Raw genomic sequence first — 17567 nt, forward strand, 5'->3', positions numbered from 1 at the left:
CCTACATATACTGGGACATATACCCCTGCCTACATATACTGGGACATATACCCCTGCCTACATATACTGGGACATATACCCCTGCCTACATATACTGGGACATATACACCTGCCTACATATACTGGGACATATACCCCTGGCTACATATACTGGGACATATACCCCTGCCTACATATACTGGGACATATACCCCTGCCTACATATACTGGGACATATACCCCTGGCTACATATACTGGGACATATACCCCTGCCTACATATACTGGGACATATACCCCTGCCTACATATACTGGGACATATACCCCTGCCTACATATACTGGGACATATACCCCTGCCTACATATACTGGGACATATACACCTGCCTACATATACTGGGACATATACCCCTGCCTACATATACTGGGACATATACCCCTGCCTACATATACTGGGCACATATACCCCTGCCTACATATACTGGGCACATATACCCCTGCCTACATATACTGGGCACATATACCCCTGCCTACATATACTGGGCACATATACCCCTGGCTACCTGTTCTGGGGACATCTCTACCCCTGGCTACCAGTTTTGGGGACATCTATACCGCTGGCCACCTATTCTGGGGACACCTATAGACCTGGGGCTACCTATTTTTGGGGAACCACTGCTGTCAGATTGAGTGTATTTTGGGGAACTGCTGCCAGGTGAGAGGTGTCTACATATTAAGGGGGCATGCTGCCTATTTATGTGAAAAGCTGTCTATTTATGTGCCTCATGACTGCTGAATTTGTCTTGTTGCGGGCCTCATGGTTACTGACTTTGTCTTGTTGGGGGCCTCATGATTTGTTGGGGGCCTCAAGATTGCTGAATTTGTCTTGTTGGGGGCCTCATGATTGCTGATATTGTCTTGTTGGGGGCCTCATGATTGCTGAATTTGTCTTGTTAGGGGCCTCATGATTGCTGAGTTGGTCATGTTGGGGGCCTCATGATTGCTGAATTTGTCTTGATGGGGGGGCCTCATGTTTGCTGAATTTGTCTTGTTGGGGGTCACATGATTGCGAGACTATGGAAAAAGCTGAATCATCATCATATGAGACAATAGCATTAAACCTACTTTTTCCGCTTTTTAAAACAGAAAATGAAACTGGGAGGTTCTAAAAAAATGAATAATTTTTTTCAGGAGTACGATGGATGAAATTGTTTATCTTTACAGTTTATTTTCAACTTAATTTTCCATAATGTTCATGTATGAGTTAAAACGTTTGTATTTAGTTTAAATTGCTGTTGGCACTTTGTGATAGTAAAGTGACTTTGCAGTTTGGACACTCGACCTCCAAAAGGTTTGCCACCACTGTCCTAATCTAATGTCCCACCATTGCTTAGTTCATGTAAACTTGTCTCCACCCACGACCACACCCACATTCTGGTTCATGACCACACCCATTTTTCGGCGCGCCCCGCTTTTTGCTCCCCACTTTTTGCCCCCCCCTGGAAAATTTTCTGCGGACGCCCATGGTTCTTTTACATTTTAGAATATGAAAATGATTCTCTAACATCTATATGTGTGTTTGCATCAGTTTAGGTGAAATGTATACTAATATTCTTTATTTGCGGTATATTTATTAGATGTAGTGTAAAAAAATATTTTGTAAAGGTTTGGTTTATTGGGATAGTATAAAATACACTAAATATACTGTAAATGTGAACATTTGTTTGGTGCTCCACTTGCTGGTTAAGGTAGCAGACTTTAAAGCTACGTTCACAGTGAAAGCTGCATTGTCTATGAACAGAAATAAATGCAACACAATGGAACAAAAAAGTTGCACCATACATCATGTGACCTTTAAGTGCAGGTGGCGTAGCTAAGGTACCATGGGCCCCAGTACGTGTTTTAGATACTGGTATGAAGTCTTACAACCATCCAAAGATATTTTCAATGTAAGAGGTGTAATCAGAGGAGGGAAACAGTTTGTTAATGAAACCACTATTTAAATCGGATCAGAGATGAAAAAGTAACTGTAACAAATAACTTGTCTATATATCTTATCTAAAGTTTAGATAGTTTACACAGCATATCTAGCTGCAAACAGCTTTAAAAGTTTATTATTATTTATTGCTGTGATACAATGAGGGCAGTCATGTTCTGTTTGTCACATTGTCACAGGCTGAGGGCTGGAGATGGTATCAGCTAGTCTGTGTGTAAATTCAGTCCCCTCTCCTCCTCCGTCCTCCCCTCTGCCTCTGAAATCTCTGGCTAGTAACCTCCTCCCCCTCCTGCCAAGACTGAGCTCCCATAAGCCCTTGCTACCTAGGACTGAGTGCCAAGGCACCCGTCCCCGTCGTTTCCTGCAGTCCGGCGTGTGTACGAACTTTTATAGTCTTGTTTTACTGTAGTATAGTAAAAGTAAAAGTGATCAGGGGGCTTAGTGATGAGTCTGGAGATCTTTCTTTTGTCATGTTTTTTTTTATTTTTTTTTACAGCAGTAAATCCACTTTAAAAATAAAAATGATTTCGAATATCGAATATCTTCCTCATAGAAAACAAAAATAAAATTATTACATTTTTCTTTAAATGCTTTACAAAATAACTAATTAACACAGATATGCTGAATATAAGTGGTTTTGGGGCCCTTTTACACTAAATGCATTGCTTTAAGTTATGGCACGTTGTGTGACGCAAGTCACCGCAAAGAATTAAGTGTTAAAGGGCCCTGAGGTGAAATTAGCTCTAGAGGATGTATATTAAAATTACTGCTAATTATACATCCTATAATTTTTTGAAAAAGCCAATTCTGCATTCAGCTAAGTATTACTAGAATATTTATTCCCACCTGAAAACCGTCATAATGATCCAGCTTGTCCAGTTCTTTAGGGCTACAATGGAGCTGATATAATACAGTGGTGTGAAAAACGATTTGCCCCCTTCCTGATTTCTTATTCTTTTGCATGTTTGTCACACTTAAATGTTTCTGCTCATCAAAAACCGTTAACCATTAGTTAAAGATAACAAAATTGAACACAAAATGCAGTTTTAAATGATGGTTTTTATTATTTAGTGAGAAAAAAACCTCAAAACCTACATGGCCCTGTGTGAAAAAGAAATTGCCCCCTGAACCTAATAACTGGTTGGGCCACCCTTAGCAGCAATAACTGCAATCAAGCGTTTGCGATAACTTGCAACAAGTCTTTTACAGCGCTCTGGAGGAATTTTGGCCCACTCATCTTTGCAGAATTGTTGTAATTCAGCTTTATTTGAGGGTTTTCTAGCATGAACTGCCTTTTTAAGGTCATGCCACAACATCTCAATAGGATTCAGGTCAGGGCTTTGACTAGGCCACTCCAAAGTCTTCATTTTGTTTTTCTTCAGCCATTCAGAGGTGGATTTGCTGGTGTCTTTTGGGTCATTGTCCTGCTGCAGCACCCAAGATTGCTTCAGCTTGAGTTGATGAACAGATGGCCGGACATTCTCCTTCAGGATTTTTTGGTAGACAGTAGAATTCATGGTTCCAGCTATCACAGCAAGCCTTCCAGGTCCTGAAGCAGCAAAACAACCCCAGACCATCACACTACCACCACCATATTTTACTGTTGGTATGATGTTCTTTTGCTGAAATGCTGTGTTACTTCTACGACAGATTTAACAGGACACGCACCTTCCAAAAAGTTCAACTTTTGTCTCGGCGGTCCACAAGGTATTTTCCCACAAGTCTTGGCAATCATTGAGATGTTTTTTTAGCAAAATTGAGACGAGCCTTAATGTTTTTTTTGCTTAAAAGTGGTTTGCGCCTTGGATATCTGCCATGCAAGCCGTTTTCGCCCAGTCTCTTTCTTATGGTGAAGTTGTGAACACTGATCTTAATTGAGGCAAGTGAGGCCTGCAGTTCTTTAGATGTTGTCCTGGGGCCTTTTGTGGCCTCTCGGATGAGTTTTCTCTGCGCTGTTGGGGTAATTTTGGTCGGCCAGCCACTCCTGGGAAGGTTCATCAATGTTCCATGTTTTTGCCATTTGTGGATAATGGCTCTCACTGTAGTTTGCTGGAGTCCCAAAGCTTTAGAAATGGCTTTATAACCTTTACCAGACTGACAGATCTCAATTACAGTACTTTTGTTCTCATTTGTTCCTGAATTTCTTTGGATCTTGGCATGATGTCTAGCTTTTGAGGTGCTTTTGGTCTACTTCTCTGTGTCAGATAGCTCCTATTTAAGTGATTTCTTGATTGAAACAGGTGTGGCAGTAATCAGGCCTGGGGGTGACTACAGAAATTGAACTCAGGTGTGATAAACCACAGTTAAGTTATTTTTTAACAAGGGGGGCAATCACTTTTTCACACAGGGCCATGTAGGTTTTGCGTTTTTTTCCTCACTAAATAATAAAAACCATCATTTAAAACTGCATTTTGTGTTCAATTATGTTATCTTTGACTAATAGTTAATGGTTTTTGATGAGCAGAAACATTTAAGTGTGACAAACATGCAAAAGAATAAGAAAACAGGAAGGGGGCAAATAGTTTTTCACACCACTGTATAACCATTACTCCATTGGAATTAGAGTTTCTCTTTAAAGAAAACTTGAACTGAAAATTAAAAGTCAAAATAAACATACACAAGTCATACTTACCTCCCATATAGTCTACTCCTCAATCTCTTTCTCCTCTCCTGCGTCCTGTATGTCCACTGTGATCAAGGGAATTCTCCGTCCTCCATTTTGAAAATGCCCATTACCCCATAACAGCTTTCTGGTCAGCACACTGTTAAACTGTAACATCGTCCACTTGAGCCATAGGGAAACATGGACATTACCGGGCATATCAGTTGTCCACTCAGCTATAACTGACAGCAACTGATATATAACTGACAGCAACTGATATATTTCAGTTCTGACAAAATGTTGTCAGAACTGGAAGGGATCATTGTCAGAAGAAAATTGTGAGCTTCTGAGAGGAACTGATGGCAAGGTAGCTATTTAATGTTCATTTGAAGTTACCTCATGTGTTTATTTTAAATAATTTTACTCAGTACAGGTTCTCTTTAAGTATCACCTCTGCTGGGAGGAATCCATAGCAGCTCCTGTGACAGGAATTGATGTCATGTGCATAGGCAGCTTTAGTAAAAGTAACCTGTTTCATTAGGTTGTGTTCACCTGTAAAAACAAAAGTCACCTGTAAAAAAACCCAAACCTTTCTCTACAGGAGTTGGACAAAATGCCAAGCTATAGATGACATTCCCAGCGTTGCAATAGATAATATTACAGAGCTAAGTTTTGTGAAGTTTATTCGCTGGAAAGTGCACAATGACTGGGTTACTCAGGTAAGTCCATAGAGAAAGTACCTGTTTCTTAAAACTCTGTCCAGAAAGAACTCTTCATGTTGTACACTGGGGAGAACACATCTGTTATAGATCCTGGATACAGATGAGAATGTCTGAAGTGATAGTTTCTATGAAAATTACTACAATGCAATGATCATCCACAACATTAAAGCCACTGACTGGTGAAGTGAACTAGATTGATTTTTGAAATAGATTCCTCTCTGAGGAACAAAGGCGCCAATGAAGTAAAAAATACATTCAAAAACGTTTAAATTGGGAGAAGGGAGGAGGGGGGGGGGGGGGGGTTAATGGTGGAATTACCTCCCCACAAAAAGAAGACACAATAATGTGTTATATACAAATTTACATTTATTTCTTACTCCAAAAGATCTGCAACACGTTTCGTGAGTCTCACTCCCCCTTCCTCAGGCAAAAATACAAGAAGGAGCAACTCTAAGGGTGTCTATATGTGGTATAGCGCCTCTGTGAACCACATTTAGACACTCTTAGAGTTGCTCCATTTTGTAATTTAGCCTGAGGAAGCAGAAGCGAGACCTGCGAAACGCATTGCAGATCTTTTGGAGTAAGAAATAAATGTAATTTGTATATAACACATAATTGTGTCTTCTTTTTGTGGGGAGGTAATTCCACCATTAACCCCCCCCCCCCTCCCTTCCCCCAATTAAAAAAGGTTCTTAATTTATTTTATGCTACATTGGTGCCTCTGTTCCTCAAAGTGATATTTTATCCACCCGGTGGATGGGTGTTATTACCCTTTTCTATCTACAGAGAGCGACATCTTAGCCCGAGTGGGGACGTGAAAAATTCCCCATTGGTGCATTCAGACTTGGCTTTGGTAAGTTTCAGAAAAAAAACATTGAAAATTGGGTCAAATTGGACCTAACTTACACTAAGAATATCCGCCCTTCCTACAACCCCTCCACCCCCCACCCAAAAAACCACACACACACACACACACACACACACACACACACACACACACACACACACACACACACACACACACACACACACACACACACACACACACACACACACACACACACACACACACACACACACACACACACACACACACACACACACACACACACACACACACACACACACACACACACACACACACACACACACACACACACACACACACACACACACACACACACACACACACACACACACACACACACACCACACACACAACACACAACACACAACACACAACACACAACACACAACACACACCACACAACACACAACACACAACACACAACACACAACACACAACACACACCACACACCACACACCACACACCACACACCACACACCACACACCACACACCACACACCACACACCACACACCACACACCACACACCACACACACACACACACACACTCACACACACAGTCACACACACACACAGTCACACACACACCACACACACACACACACACACACACACACACACCACACACACAGTCACACACACACACACACACACACACACACACACACACACACACACACGCACGCACGCACGCACGCAGGCACGCACACACACACACACACACAATGTTCAATATAATATATTCAAGCCCCCAAAGTTCTAGTGTTGTTTTCAGGATGGGGCCTCCACCTAGGTCTCTGTTGGCTTTTACAGGTGGGTGACTGCTTCATTACAGTGTGCATCCACCCATGGTCACTTTTAGAAGGGCCAATAGCCGTATCAGCTCAGGGGATTTTGGGATGGTGCATGAGGTGGTAGAAGGGGGGTTTGGGAACTGGGAAGGGGAAATGAGAGGTTGTGGATAGAAAAAAAACATCTGCAGCTGTAGGATTAGGGCCCTGTATCAGGACAATGGAATTGTGCAACCCCTGAAGTTGAGCACCCTTGTAGGTGAGTATGGGATAGATTAGAAGGCAGGAGGTACACTATTAGATTATTTGAGGGAGGGGGGATAAGTTAGGGAAAAAATACTGGAATAGAGCTTTGAACAGAATATAGTTACAGATACATTGCTTAGGATTCATCATAAATTATTAAAATCGTTGTTCCTTCTCAGATCCGATATGTCCATTCGATTGAATCAATTATTTCAAGTTCCAATGATGTTTACACAGCTCTTGTGATAGGTAGGTGGATAATATTATGGTACTGCCTAAACTTAAAAGCAGCATTGTGTCTAATGAGATATGGAAATACATTGGAGGTGCTCACTCAGTATGACCGGTTCTAAATAAGAATCAATTTTAACCCTTGCACTTAAATCTTGTATACATAAATCCAACCATTGCAATAATGGGCTGTAGTGGCAAAGGATAGGAGAGTTACAGAGTGAAGCCTGGCCAACATGGTTTCCAGAAGCATTCAAATGTACAAAATGGCTGTACACATCTTACACAGACCATAAATAGGGGAACAGGAGGAGGTGCAAAGGGGTGTGGCCAAATCAAATAGAATCAATATTAACCCTTGCACTCAAAGCTTGCACTAGCAGCAATGTATAACACACAGCAACAATAACTGCCAAATAAAATAGAGGATCTTAGTTCTCCAAAAATGATTCAGCATTCTCAAATTAAGCCAAACCACCAAAATCATCAAGGTTCCCTCCTTAGGATTGATCCACTCATACGACCATGCAAGCAAACAATTCATTCATACAACTTGAAATTTGAACTGGGAGCAACTAAAGATTCTTAACCTTTAAAGAGAATCTGTATCGTAAAAATCGCACAAAAGTAAACATACCAGTGCGTTAGGGGACATCTCCTATTACCCTCTGTCACAATTTCGCCGCTCCTCGCCGCATTAAAAGTGGTTAAAAACAGTTTTAAAAAGTTAGTTTATAAACAAACAAAATGGCCACCAAAACAGGAAGTAGGTTGATGTACAGTATGTCCACACATAGAAAATACATCCATACACAAGCAGGCTGTATACAGCCTTCCTTTTGAATCTCAAGAGATCATTTGTGTGTTTCTTTCCCCCTGCAGCTATCTTCCACTGAAGTGTCAGGCTGTTTCTTCCTGCAGAGTGCAGACAGCTCTGCCCGTATGTAATTCATCAGTATGTGAAAGCCCAGCCAGCTCAGAGGAGGATTTATCCAGCTTGTAAAAGATAAGAGAAAAGAGAGAAGCTGCCCTAATCTAAATAATACACAGGCAGTGTGCAGAGAGGGGCCTAGAGGGGGGAGATGCATCACAGAACCACAACACTGAAGAACTTGGCAGCCTTCCAGACACAGGCTGACAAGTCTGACAAGAAAGAGATAAGTTGATTTATTACAGAGATGGTGATAGTAGAACATGCTGCAGTAAGCCAGAACACATTAGAATAGCTTTTGGAACTTGTAGGATGATAAAAAACAGGATGCAATTTTTGTTACGGAGTCTCTTTAAAGGGATACTTAAAGAGGAACTTCAGCCTAAACAAACATACTATCATTAAGTTACATTAGTTATCCTACCTAATAAAACCTAAGTGTTTCTGCGTCCCATGTTCCTGTTCCCAGCTTGCAGGGGAGGATGGGGCCAGGAGGGGCAGGCATCAAATCTGAATCGCGTGTAGTGTGCAACAGGCCTTACTCCTACTTCTTACCCATAGCTGATTTATGCTGTTTTTTGCCCACATCTTGCTGGTAATGCATAGAACAGAGTCATTTACAATATTGTTAGCCTGAAATGCAATGTGTCATCACAATGTTTCAGAGTAAAAAGTAAGGCTACTTACACACTAAGAAGTTGCGTTAGGTGCTATGTTAAGGTCGCATAACGTGCACCTAACGCAACGTATGGTGGTGCTTGAGAGGACGGTAGAGTGAACCGCGTTAGGCGGCTCTATCCGCATAAGGTCTCCCAGAGTGGCGCTGATTGGCCGGCGGGACCACGTGATGCGGAGCGAGACACTCCGCATCACGTGGTCCCGCCGGCCAATCAGCGGCCGCCAGTGCAGTGCATATTAAGTAGCCATGTGCGCGGCTACTGTAGCGGCATCTCCCCGCCTCCTCTCCGCCCCCCCCCACTGAGCATGTGCAAACAGTCTAACGCAGCTAAATCCGCTAGAACGCACAGCATGCTGCACTATCACTACAACGTGCAGCGTTACATGTAACGCAACGTGGGCAGTGTGAACAGCTCACTTGTGTTACATTGCTGTGCGTTGGGGGAGCGTTACAGGCTGCACTAACGTGCGCCTGTAACGTCCCTGTGTGGAAGCAGCCTAAATCTATGTGCATATGCTCAAATACTGTTACTCTTAACAATCACTAACCATTTGTTAGGGTGACAGCTCTGGGCATAAGTGATGCAGAGACATGTTCTTCAACTATCCTGTGCTGTTCTTTGGAAAGAGAAGAGGGAATAACATGTAGTTAACAAGTGAGCTGTGTCCTCTGGCGCTTAAGGGGCCCATACACTCAGCCGATTTTCTGGCCGACCGATCGATCCCGATCGATCGATCGATTGATCGTTTGCAAATCGGTTGGCCAATCGACCGATCGATGGCCGATTTCGATCGATTCCGATGGATTTCCGTCGACCAGGCAGGATGGAAAATTTAGGTCGATCTGATGAGATTGCTTATCAGTTTGCATTGGCCTTAATGGAAATCTGATGGCAAAAAAATGCCATCAGATCGAATTTCAATAGATTTCAAACTGAAATCTATTGGAATTCTATCCTGGTAAAAAATGTTCTAAAAACGCATCAGATAGATCATCAGATGCATTTCTTATCTATCTGCTGCCAATCTGACGAGTGTATGGGCACCTTTAGACAATAAAATGTGCTATTTCATCACTCCTTGTTTAGTTATCTGCTGTGGCAGTTCACAAAATGACATAATTAGGTAGCTGTGCACATGCTAAATTTTTAACCAAGATGGCCCAAAATCATAATCTCAGCCAGGTATTATATAGCATGTGTATCTAGCCTGTGTGCAAACCTGTATTTACCATGCAGGATCATGATTCTGCTTTGTTGACACAGGATAAAGCAGCCCATACACTCAGCCGATTTTCTGGCCGACCGATCGATCGCGATCGATCGATCGCAAATCGGTTGGCCAATCGACCGATCGACGGCCGATTTCGATCGATTTCGATGGATTTCCATCGAACTTGCAGGGTGGAAAATTTAGGTCGATCTGATGAGATTGCTTATCAGTTTGCATTGGCCTTAATGTAAATCTGATGGCAAAAAAATGCCATCAGATCGAATTTCAACAGATTTCAAACTGAAATCTATTGGAATTCTATCCTGGTAAAAAATGTTCTAAAAACGCATCAGATAGATCATCAGATGCATTTCTTATCTATCTTCTGCCAATCTGACAAGTGTATGGGCACCTTTAGTTTAAATCCCTCCGGTAAACAAGAAGTGAGCATAAGAACTGATAACCTAATCAGTTCAGCTTTGGAGCTATACGGAAGTCCAAGATAACATCTATGTATTTAGTGTAATATCACAAACACTGGTTCGCACGACAGCTGGGGGCCCCAGCCTCTCTCACTTGCTGGGGCCCCCAAACCACCATGCGATACCCAGAGGGAAATGTGGGCGAGCCCTGGCTCTCTCACCTCCAGGGACTTCACCCCCATCACCTTAAAACTGAATGCAAACTGCAACACACACAATTGCTCACTACCAGTTCAGGCAATTTCCTACCTCTATCTGGCCAGCAGGCGCCAGTCAGCCAATCAGGTGCACGGTCATACACCCTTTGCCTGCCATACCGATCTAGCAGGATCTGCATAAATTAGCATTCAGGTGGGAGGCTTGGTTGGACGTAATCATTGATTACATCTTTTACAGGGACCGCCGCGTGTAGGCATCTCTTACACAGTCCCCTCCCTAATCACTCACCTGTCAACCGCATCCTGGTAGCTGCAAAAAAAAAATATTTAAAATCACAAACACTGGTTCGCACGACAGCCGGGGGCCCCAGCCTCTCTCACTTGCTGGGCCCCCCAAACCACCATGCGATACCCAGAGGGAAATGTGGGCGAGCCCTGGCTCTCTCACCTCCAGGGACTTCACCTCCAAACTGAATGCAAACTGCAACACACACAATTGCTCACTACCAGTTCAGACATTTTCCTACCTCTATCTGGCCAGCAGGCGCCAGTCAGCCAATCAGGTGCACGGTCATACATCCTTTGCCTGCCATACCGATCTAGCAGGATCTGCATAAATTAGCATTCAGGTGGGAGGCTTGGTTGGACATAATCATTGATTACATCTTTTACAGGGACCGCCACGTGTAGGCATCTCCCACACAGTCCCCTCCCTAACCACTCACCTGTCAACCGCATCCTGGTAGCTGCAAAAACAGAAATTTAAAATCACAAACACTGGTTCGCACGACAGCCGGGGGCCCCAGCCTCTCTCACTTGCTGGGGCCCCCAAACCACCATGCGATACCCAGAGGGAAATGTGGGCGAGCCCTGGCTCTCTCACCTCCAGGGTCTTCACCCCCATCACCTCCAAACTGAATGCAAACTGCAACACACACAATTGCTCACTACCAGTTCAGGCATTTTCCTACCTCTATCTGGCCAGCAGGCGCCAGTCAGCCAATCAAGTGCACGGTCATAGACCCTTTGCCTGCCATACCGATCTAGCAGGATCTGCATAAATTAGCATTCAGGTGGGAGGCTTGGTTGGACGTAATCATTGATTACATCTTTTACAGGGACCGCCGCGTGTAGGCATCTCTTACACAGTCCCCTCCCTAATCACTCACCTGTCAACCGCATCTTGGTAGCTGCAAAAAAAAAATATTTAAAATCACAAACACTGGTTCGCACGACAGCCGGGGGCCCCAGCCTCTCTCACTTGCTGGGCCCCCCAAACCACCATGCGATACCCAGAGGGAAATGTGGGCGAGCCCTGGCTCTCTCACCTCCAGGGACTTCACCCCCATCACCTCCAAACTGAATGCAAACTGCAACACACACAATTGCTCACTACCAGTTCAGACATTTTCCTACCTCTATCTGGCCAGCAGGCGCCAGTCAGCCAATCAGGTGCACGGTCATACACCCTTTGCCTGCCATACCGATCTAGCAGGATCTGCATAAATTAGCATTCAGGCGGGAGGCTTGGTTGGACGTAATCATTGATTACATCTTTTACAGGGAGAGCCGCGTGTAGGCATTTCCCACACAGTCCCCTCCCTAACCACTCACCTGTCAACCGCATTCTGGTAGCTGCAAAAACAGAAATTTAAAATCAAAAACACTGGTTTGCACGACAGCCGGGGGCCCCAGCCTCTCTCACTTGCTGGGGCCCCCAAACCACCATGCGATACCCAGAGGGAAATGTGGGCGTGCCCTGGCTCTCCCACCTCCAGGGACTTCACCCCCATCACCTCCAAACTGAATGCAAACTGCAAAACACACAATTGCTCACTACCAGTTCAGGCAATTTCCTACCTCTATCTGGCCAGCAGGCGCCAGTCAGCCAATCAGGTGCACGGTCATACACCCTTTGTCAGTCAGCCAATCAGGTGCACGGTCATACACCCTTTGCCTGCCATACCGATCTAGCAGGATCTGCATAAATTAGCATTCAGGTGGGAGGCTTGGTTGGACATAATCGTTGATTACATCTTTTACAGGGACCGCCGCATGTAGGCATCTCCCACACAGTCCCCTCCCTAACCACTCACCTGTCAACCGCATCCTGGTAGCTGCAAAAACAGAAATTTAAATCAACCGCATCCTGGTAGCTGCAAAAACAGAACCTGATTGGCTGACTGGCGCCTGCTGGCCAGATAGAGGTAGGAAAATGCCTGAACTGGTAGTGAGCAATTGTATTTAGTGTAAAGCTGGCCATACACTGGCCCGAATCTGTTGCCAATCGTTCGCGCTACACGCCGAATTTCGATCCATTTCGTCCGATCCCGTCGATCGCTCCATGCGGTAAAATAACCGTCGATCGCCCGCGGGTAGGGAGCGCGTCGCTAGCGGCGTTCGAGTACCCGACGACCGACGCAATAGAGCCGCATACATTACCTGCTCCGCCGGCACGACTACCCCCGGTCACCGCTGCTCCGTGTCCGCGCTGGTCTCCGGCATGCTTCAGTTCCTCCTGCCCGGCAGGAAGTTTAAACAGTAGAGGGCACTCTACTGTTTAAACTTCCTGCCGGGCAGGAAGAAGTAAAGCATGCCGGGGCCGGAGACCAGAGCCAGAGCAGCGGAGACCTGTGGACTGGAGTCGCGCCGGCGGAGCAGGTAATGTATGCGGGCGGGGGGAGCGGCGGCAGCACCACCACCACAACAGATTGTGAACGGTTTCAGGCTGAAATCGATTCACAATCTGTTTGCAGTAAAGGTAGCCATACGATCCCTCTCTGATCAGCTTCGATCAGAGAGGGATCTATCTGTTGGTCGAATCTGATGGCAAATCGACCAGTGTATGGCTACCTTTATATCTTGTGTGAAGACTTTCTTTCTGCTGCCATGTTGAGGTGTCACACAGCACTTCAGGCTGAAAATACTGCTAATTACCCCTGTGCATAGGGTGACCATATTTTGATTTCCAAAAAAGAGGACAATCACAACAGCATGTGGGCGTGGTCATGGGTGGGGCCAAATATACAAGACCTTAGCAGTGTGCTTGGAGGTCGCAGGTTCACAGGAGTGTGGGAGTGCTGGCGTGTGCGTGAGCCGTACCTGTGAGACGTTTCGGAAGGGCGCCCCGGCTGCCACTTGCCACCCGCTTGGTGCTCTGCCTTGGTGTTCCGCTCTGCTTGCCGCCCGCTTGTTGCTTGCTCGGTGCTCTGCCTTGTCCTGTCTACCTGTCGTTCTCTTGCCGCTTGCTGTTACTTGTTGCCCTGCATTACTTTACTCCTGCCTGTGTGTGCCATCTGTGTCACGTCTGATGCGTGATCTGCATGCCAGGGATGCTGTGGGCCCTCGGTTCTGAGTCATGAGCTACTGATCATGAGCTGGATTGCGAGCCGTTCAATGAATCAGCCGTCCTGAGCCATCCTCAGGGCCGGGTTTACAGCTCAGGAGCCTATAGGCACATAAGCTCTGGCGCCCTAAACTCTGGCCATTAACACAGACCACACCCCCTTTTTCTACATGGTGGTGTAGTGGATAGCACTCTCGCCTTCCAGTGCTGGGTCCCTGGTTCCAATCACAGCCAGGGCACTATTTGCATGTAGGTTGTATGTTCTCCCCATGTCTGTGTGGGTTTCCTTCAGGCACTCCGGTTTCCTCCACATCCCAAAAACATACAGATAAGTTAATTGGCTTCCCCCAAAATTGCCCTAGACTATGATATATACATTACACGAGACATATGCCTATGGTGGGGATTAGATTGTGAGCTCCACCGAGGGACAGCTAAATGACAAGACAATATACTGTGTACAGCGCTGTGGTTGGAAGATGTTGGTGCTTTATAAATACTAAATATTAATATGCCAAATAAACTGCAGGAGATAGTAAGAAACGTGTAAACCTAAGTGAGTGACCACCTTTTAAAAACACAAGAGAAAAACCCTGATGTTGCAAATTAAGTGTAGCATGGTAAGAAAACAGAGCTCCAAGGGTTAAGGCAGCAGCATGAAAGGAGGGAGGGGGGTAGGGGGACTGCTGGGGGAGAGGTGATGTCTGATGAGCAGTGTGCAAGTGTCTGTGCAGAGAAAGGAGTAAAGGCAGAGCGCAATGAGAGACCGCTCACCAGGGACCAATTGGCTGGATGTCACACCACGCTGTGCTAAGCAGCTTTGGGGAGGGTGAAGTGTCCCTGCACGCTGGAGCAGACTGGCTGGCTGGAGGGGAGAAGGAAAGGGACAGAGCGTGTTTCACAGCGTGGCCACAGGAAACAGGAAGAGAGCCTTGTTTCTAAGGCAACACAGACGCTCCTGCCTCCTGCTATGCCAATAAACAAGAGTAGGAGGGGGCGTATGGAGTACTCATAGAGCAGCTGGTGGAGCGACTCACTCCAAAGAGCCGGCTCCTGTTCAGCTCCTAAACGGCTCTCTTCACTACCTACCCGGACATTTCAAAACCCCGCCCTGACGGCCCGGACAGGTCAGAAAAAGTGGACCTGTCCGGGCAAAAGAGGACGCCTGGTCAGCCTACCTGTGCATAATGTTAACATCACCAGGAATTCAGCAGATCCCAAACAGATAAACACAGACAGCAGGAATCAGTTTTCTATCTTCTGATTCAAATAACTTTTCAGCACTTTGCAATTGAAAAAGTGCCGAAAAGTAGGTGGAAATGTACTCTAAAAATTATTTTGTTGTCTTGCCTGCTGGTGGCTTTAAAGGCATTTTATAGATAAGGGGCCATATGCAATTCACTTTTTCTCCTGAGTTTTCTCCTAGGAGATACATTTTCATCTTCTCTTTACAATAACTTTTCAGCACGTTGCAATCAAAAAAGTACCAGAAAGTACTGTCAAAATTATTCTGAGTGCTTTGTGGTGGTTTAAGGGGCATTTTATTGACAAGGGGCATATGCAATTCCCCCTTTCGCCCACATTTTCTCCTAGGTGAAACTTTCACACCTTAGTAATACAGTGGTTTTGAAAGAGACTCTGAAGTCTCGTAAAAATCATCCTAGTTTGGAGTGCACTCCAAACTAGGATTCTTTTTTGCATTAGTCCCATACTATAGGCTTCCACTTGGTTTTTAAATGGGGTTTTTTAAATTTTGATATACTTTGAGTGTGAGGTTTTGATTCTTGTTTCAATAAGTGTTATATTTATTATTGCTCAGCGCTCCCAACCTCTTCTTTGTATAATATTGTGCCATTTACTGCTGAGACGAGCCCAATCTTTTCATATGTGGGTAGATATCCCGTGCTTGTTGGTTTAGTTGGATTGTCGTAAAAATCATGTTTTTATTTAAAAAATGTGTTTAACATGACTGCCCTACCTAAACCGCCGCATCCCTGCCTCTGTAATCTAACTAAATCCCCCCCCAACTCTCTGGGGGGCAATCCAGGCAGCGCTTCCGTTAGAGGCAGAGCTATGAGCCGCAGCTCTGCCTCTCAGCGCGTCTGTCAGCCCGGATCAACGCCTCTCCCCGCCCCTCTCAGTCTTCCTTCACTGAGAGAGGCGGGGAGAGGCGGAGATCCGCTGATGATAGACGCGAATGGAGGCAGAGCTGCGCCTCAAAGCTCTGCCTCCTCTAGCAGCAAAATCCAAGACCAAGAAAGTAGTGGATTTCAATTGCAATATTAGCATGACGCTCATAGTGTAAATGAACTAGAATCTTTGTGTTCAATCTCCAGAATTAAACTTGAATACAAATGAAATAATAATATGGTTGAATTTGCCACAGGTTGTGTAGAAGGAACTAAAAATTTGCAGAAGCGCATGAAGGATCTGATGGAGTCTGGCAGCGTGAAGAGCAGGCGTTCCTTGATGACTGTGAATACTCCTCTCAAGAGAAACATCAGTGATGAGTCTCACTTCAGGGTCAAAAGAGGTGTCAAAACATTTGATTTCTCAAAGGAAGCCAATGTTCTTGTGACTGGAGGCATGGACCGGATTATCCGTGTGTGGAATCCATATGTACCTGGGTATGAGCCTCGCTCAGTTTAACAGACGTGGGGCATGGCTAGTGTGAAGATTTTCCCATCATAGTATAATTAACATGATTATGCTTAGGTAGGAGAAAATTTAAGGTACTGTTTAAAGCCTCAAATGCTCTCTGCAGAGTTGGGCAGGCATGGCTAGGAATCTGGCTGAGAATCTGGCAATACTACAGGTGTACTAGTACAAGGCCCGATGAGGTCTCTTAATGATCCAGCATGCCAGATCTTTAAGTGACAATCATCGACAGCTGAGTCTACTGTGCCACTTCATAGGTCCTCCTTCCGTATTCATATATACCAAACACATTGCTTGGCTGTTGCCTAACAATCTGTGTGAACAGCACTGGGGACTCATGGTGTCAACTCACAGGATCAAGATGAATTCTTGTAGATTACACACATTTAGCCAAAACTCTGTGTGTGTGTGTGTGTGTGTGTGTGTATACACATGGGGAAGGGGGGGGGGGACCTCTTTTCACTGACAGCCATTCAATCTGTTTTTCTGATTGTACTCGATTTGCGGATTTCAAGGACACCGGCAATTGCACTGTAACGCTGAACAATCACACAAAAATTGTGCTGAAATGCACATGGTATAAAATAGAACCTTCACGATTGCATCACGGTGTGTTTGCAATCACAATTTTCAGTGTAAAAGTGAGCTTTCTGTTGCTCCTCCTGCT

General features: G+C 44.9%; 1 protein-coding gene across 1 annotated transcript in view; it reads left to right on the forward strand.

Annotated features, from left to right (window-relative positions):
• The window catches only part of LOC137547041 (cilia- and flagella-associated protein 337-like), a 92502-nt gene that overhangs the window by 30334 nt on the left and 44601 nt on the right, over positions 1-17567 (forward strand). The window contains exons 7-9 of the mRNA XM_068270182.1: positions 5178-5295; positions 7384-7453; positions 16629-16869. Of these exons, the coding sequence (XP_068126283.1) occupies positions 5178-5295; positions 7384-7453; positions 16629-16869 (429 nt within the window). The remainder of the gene's footprint in view (positions 1-5177; positions 5296-7383; positions 7454-16628; positions 16870-17567) is intronic.

This window comes from Hyperolius riggenbachi, chromosome 1 (assembly GCF_040937935.1).
Source record: "Hyperolius riggenbachi isolate aHypRig1 chromosome 1, aHypRig1.pri, whole genome shotgun sequence".
NCBI classification, from domain to species: Eukaryota; Metazoa; Chordata; class Amphibia; order Anura; family Hyperoliidae; genus Hyperolius; species Hyperolius riggenbachi.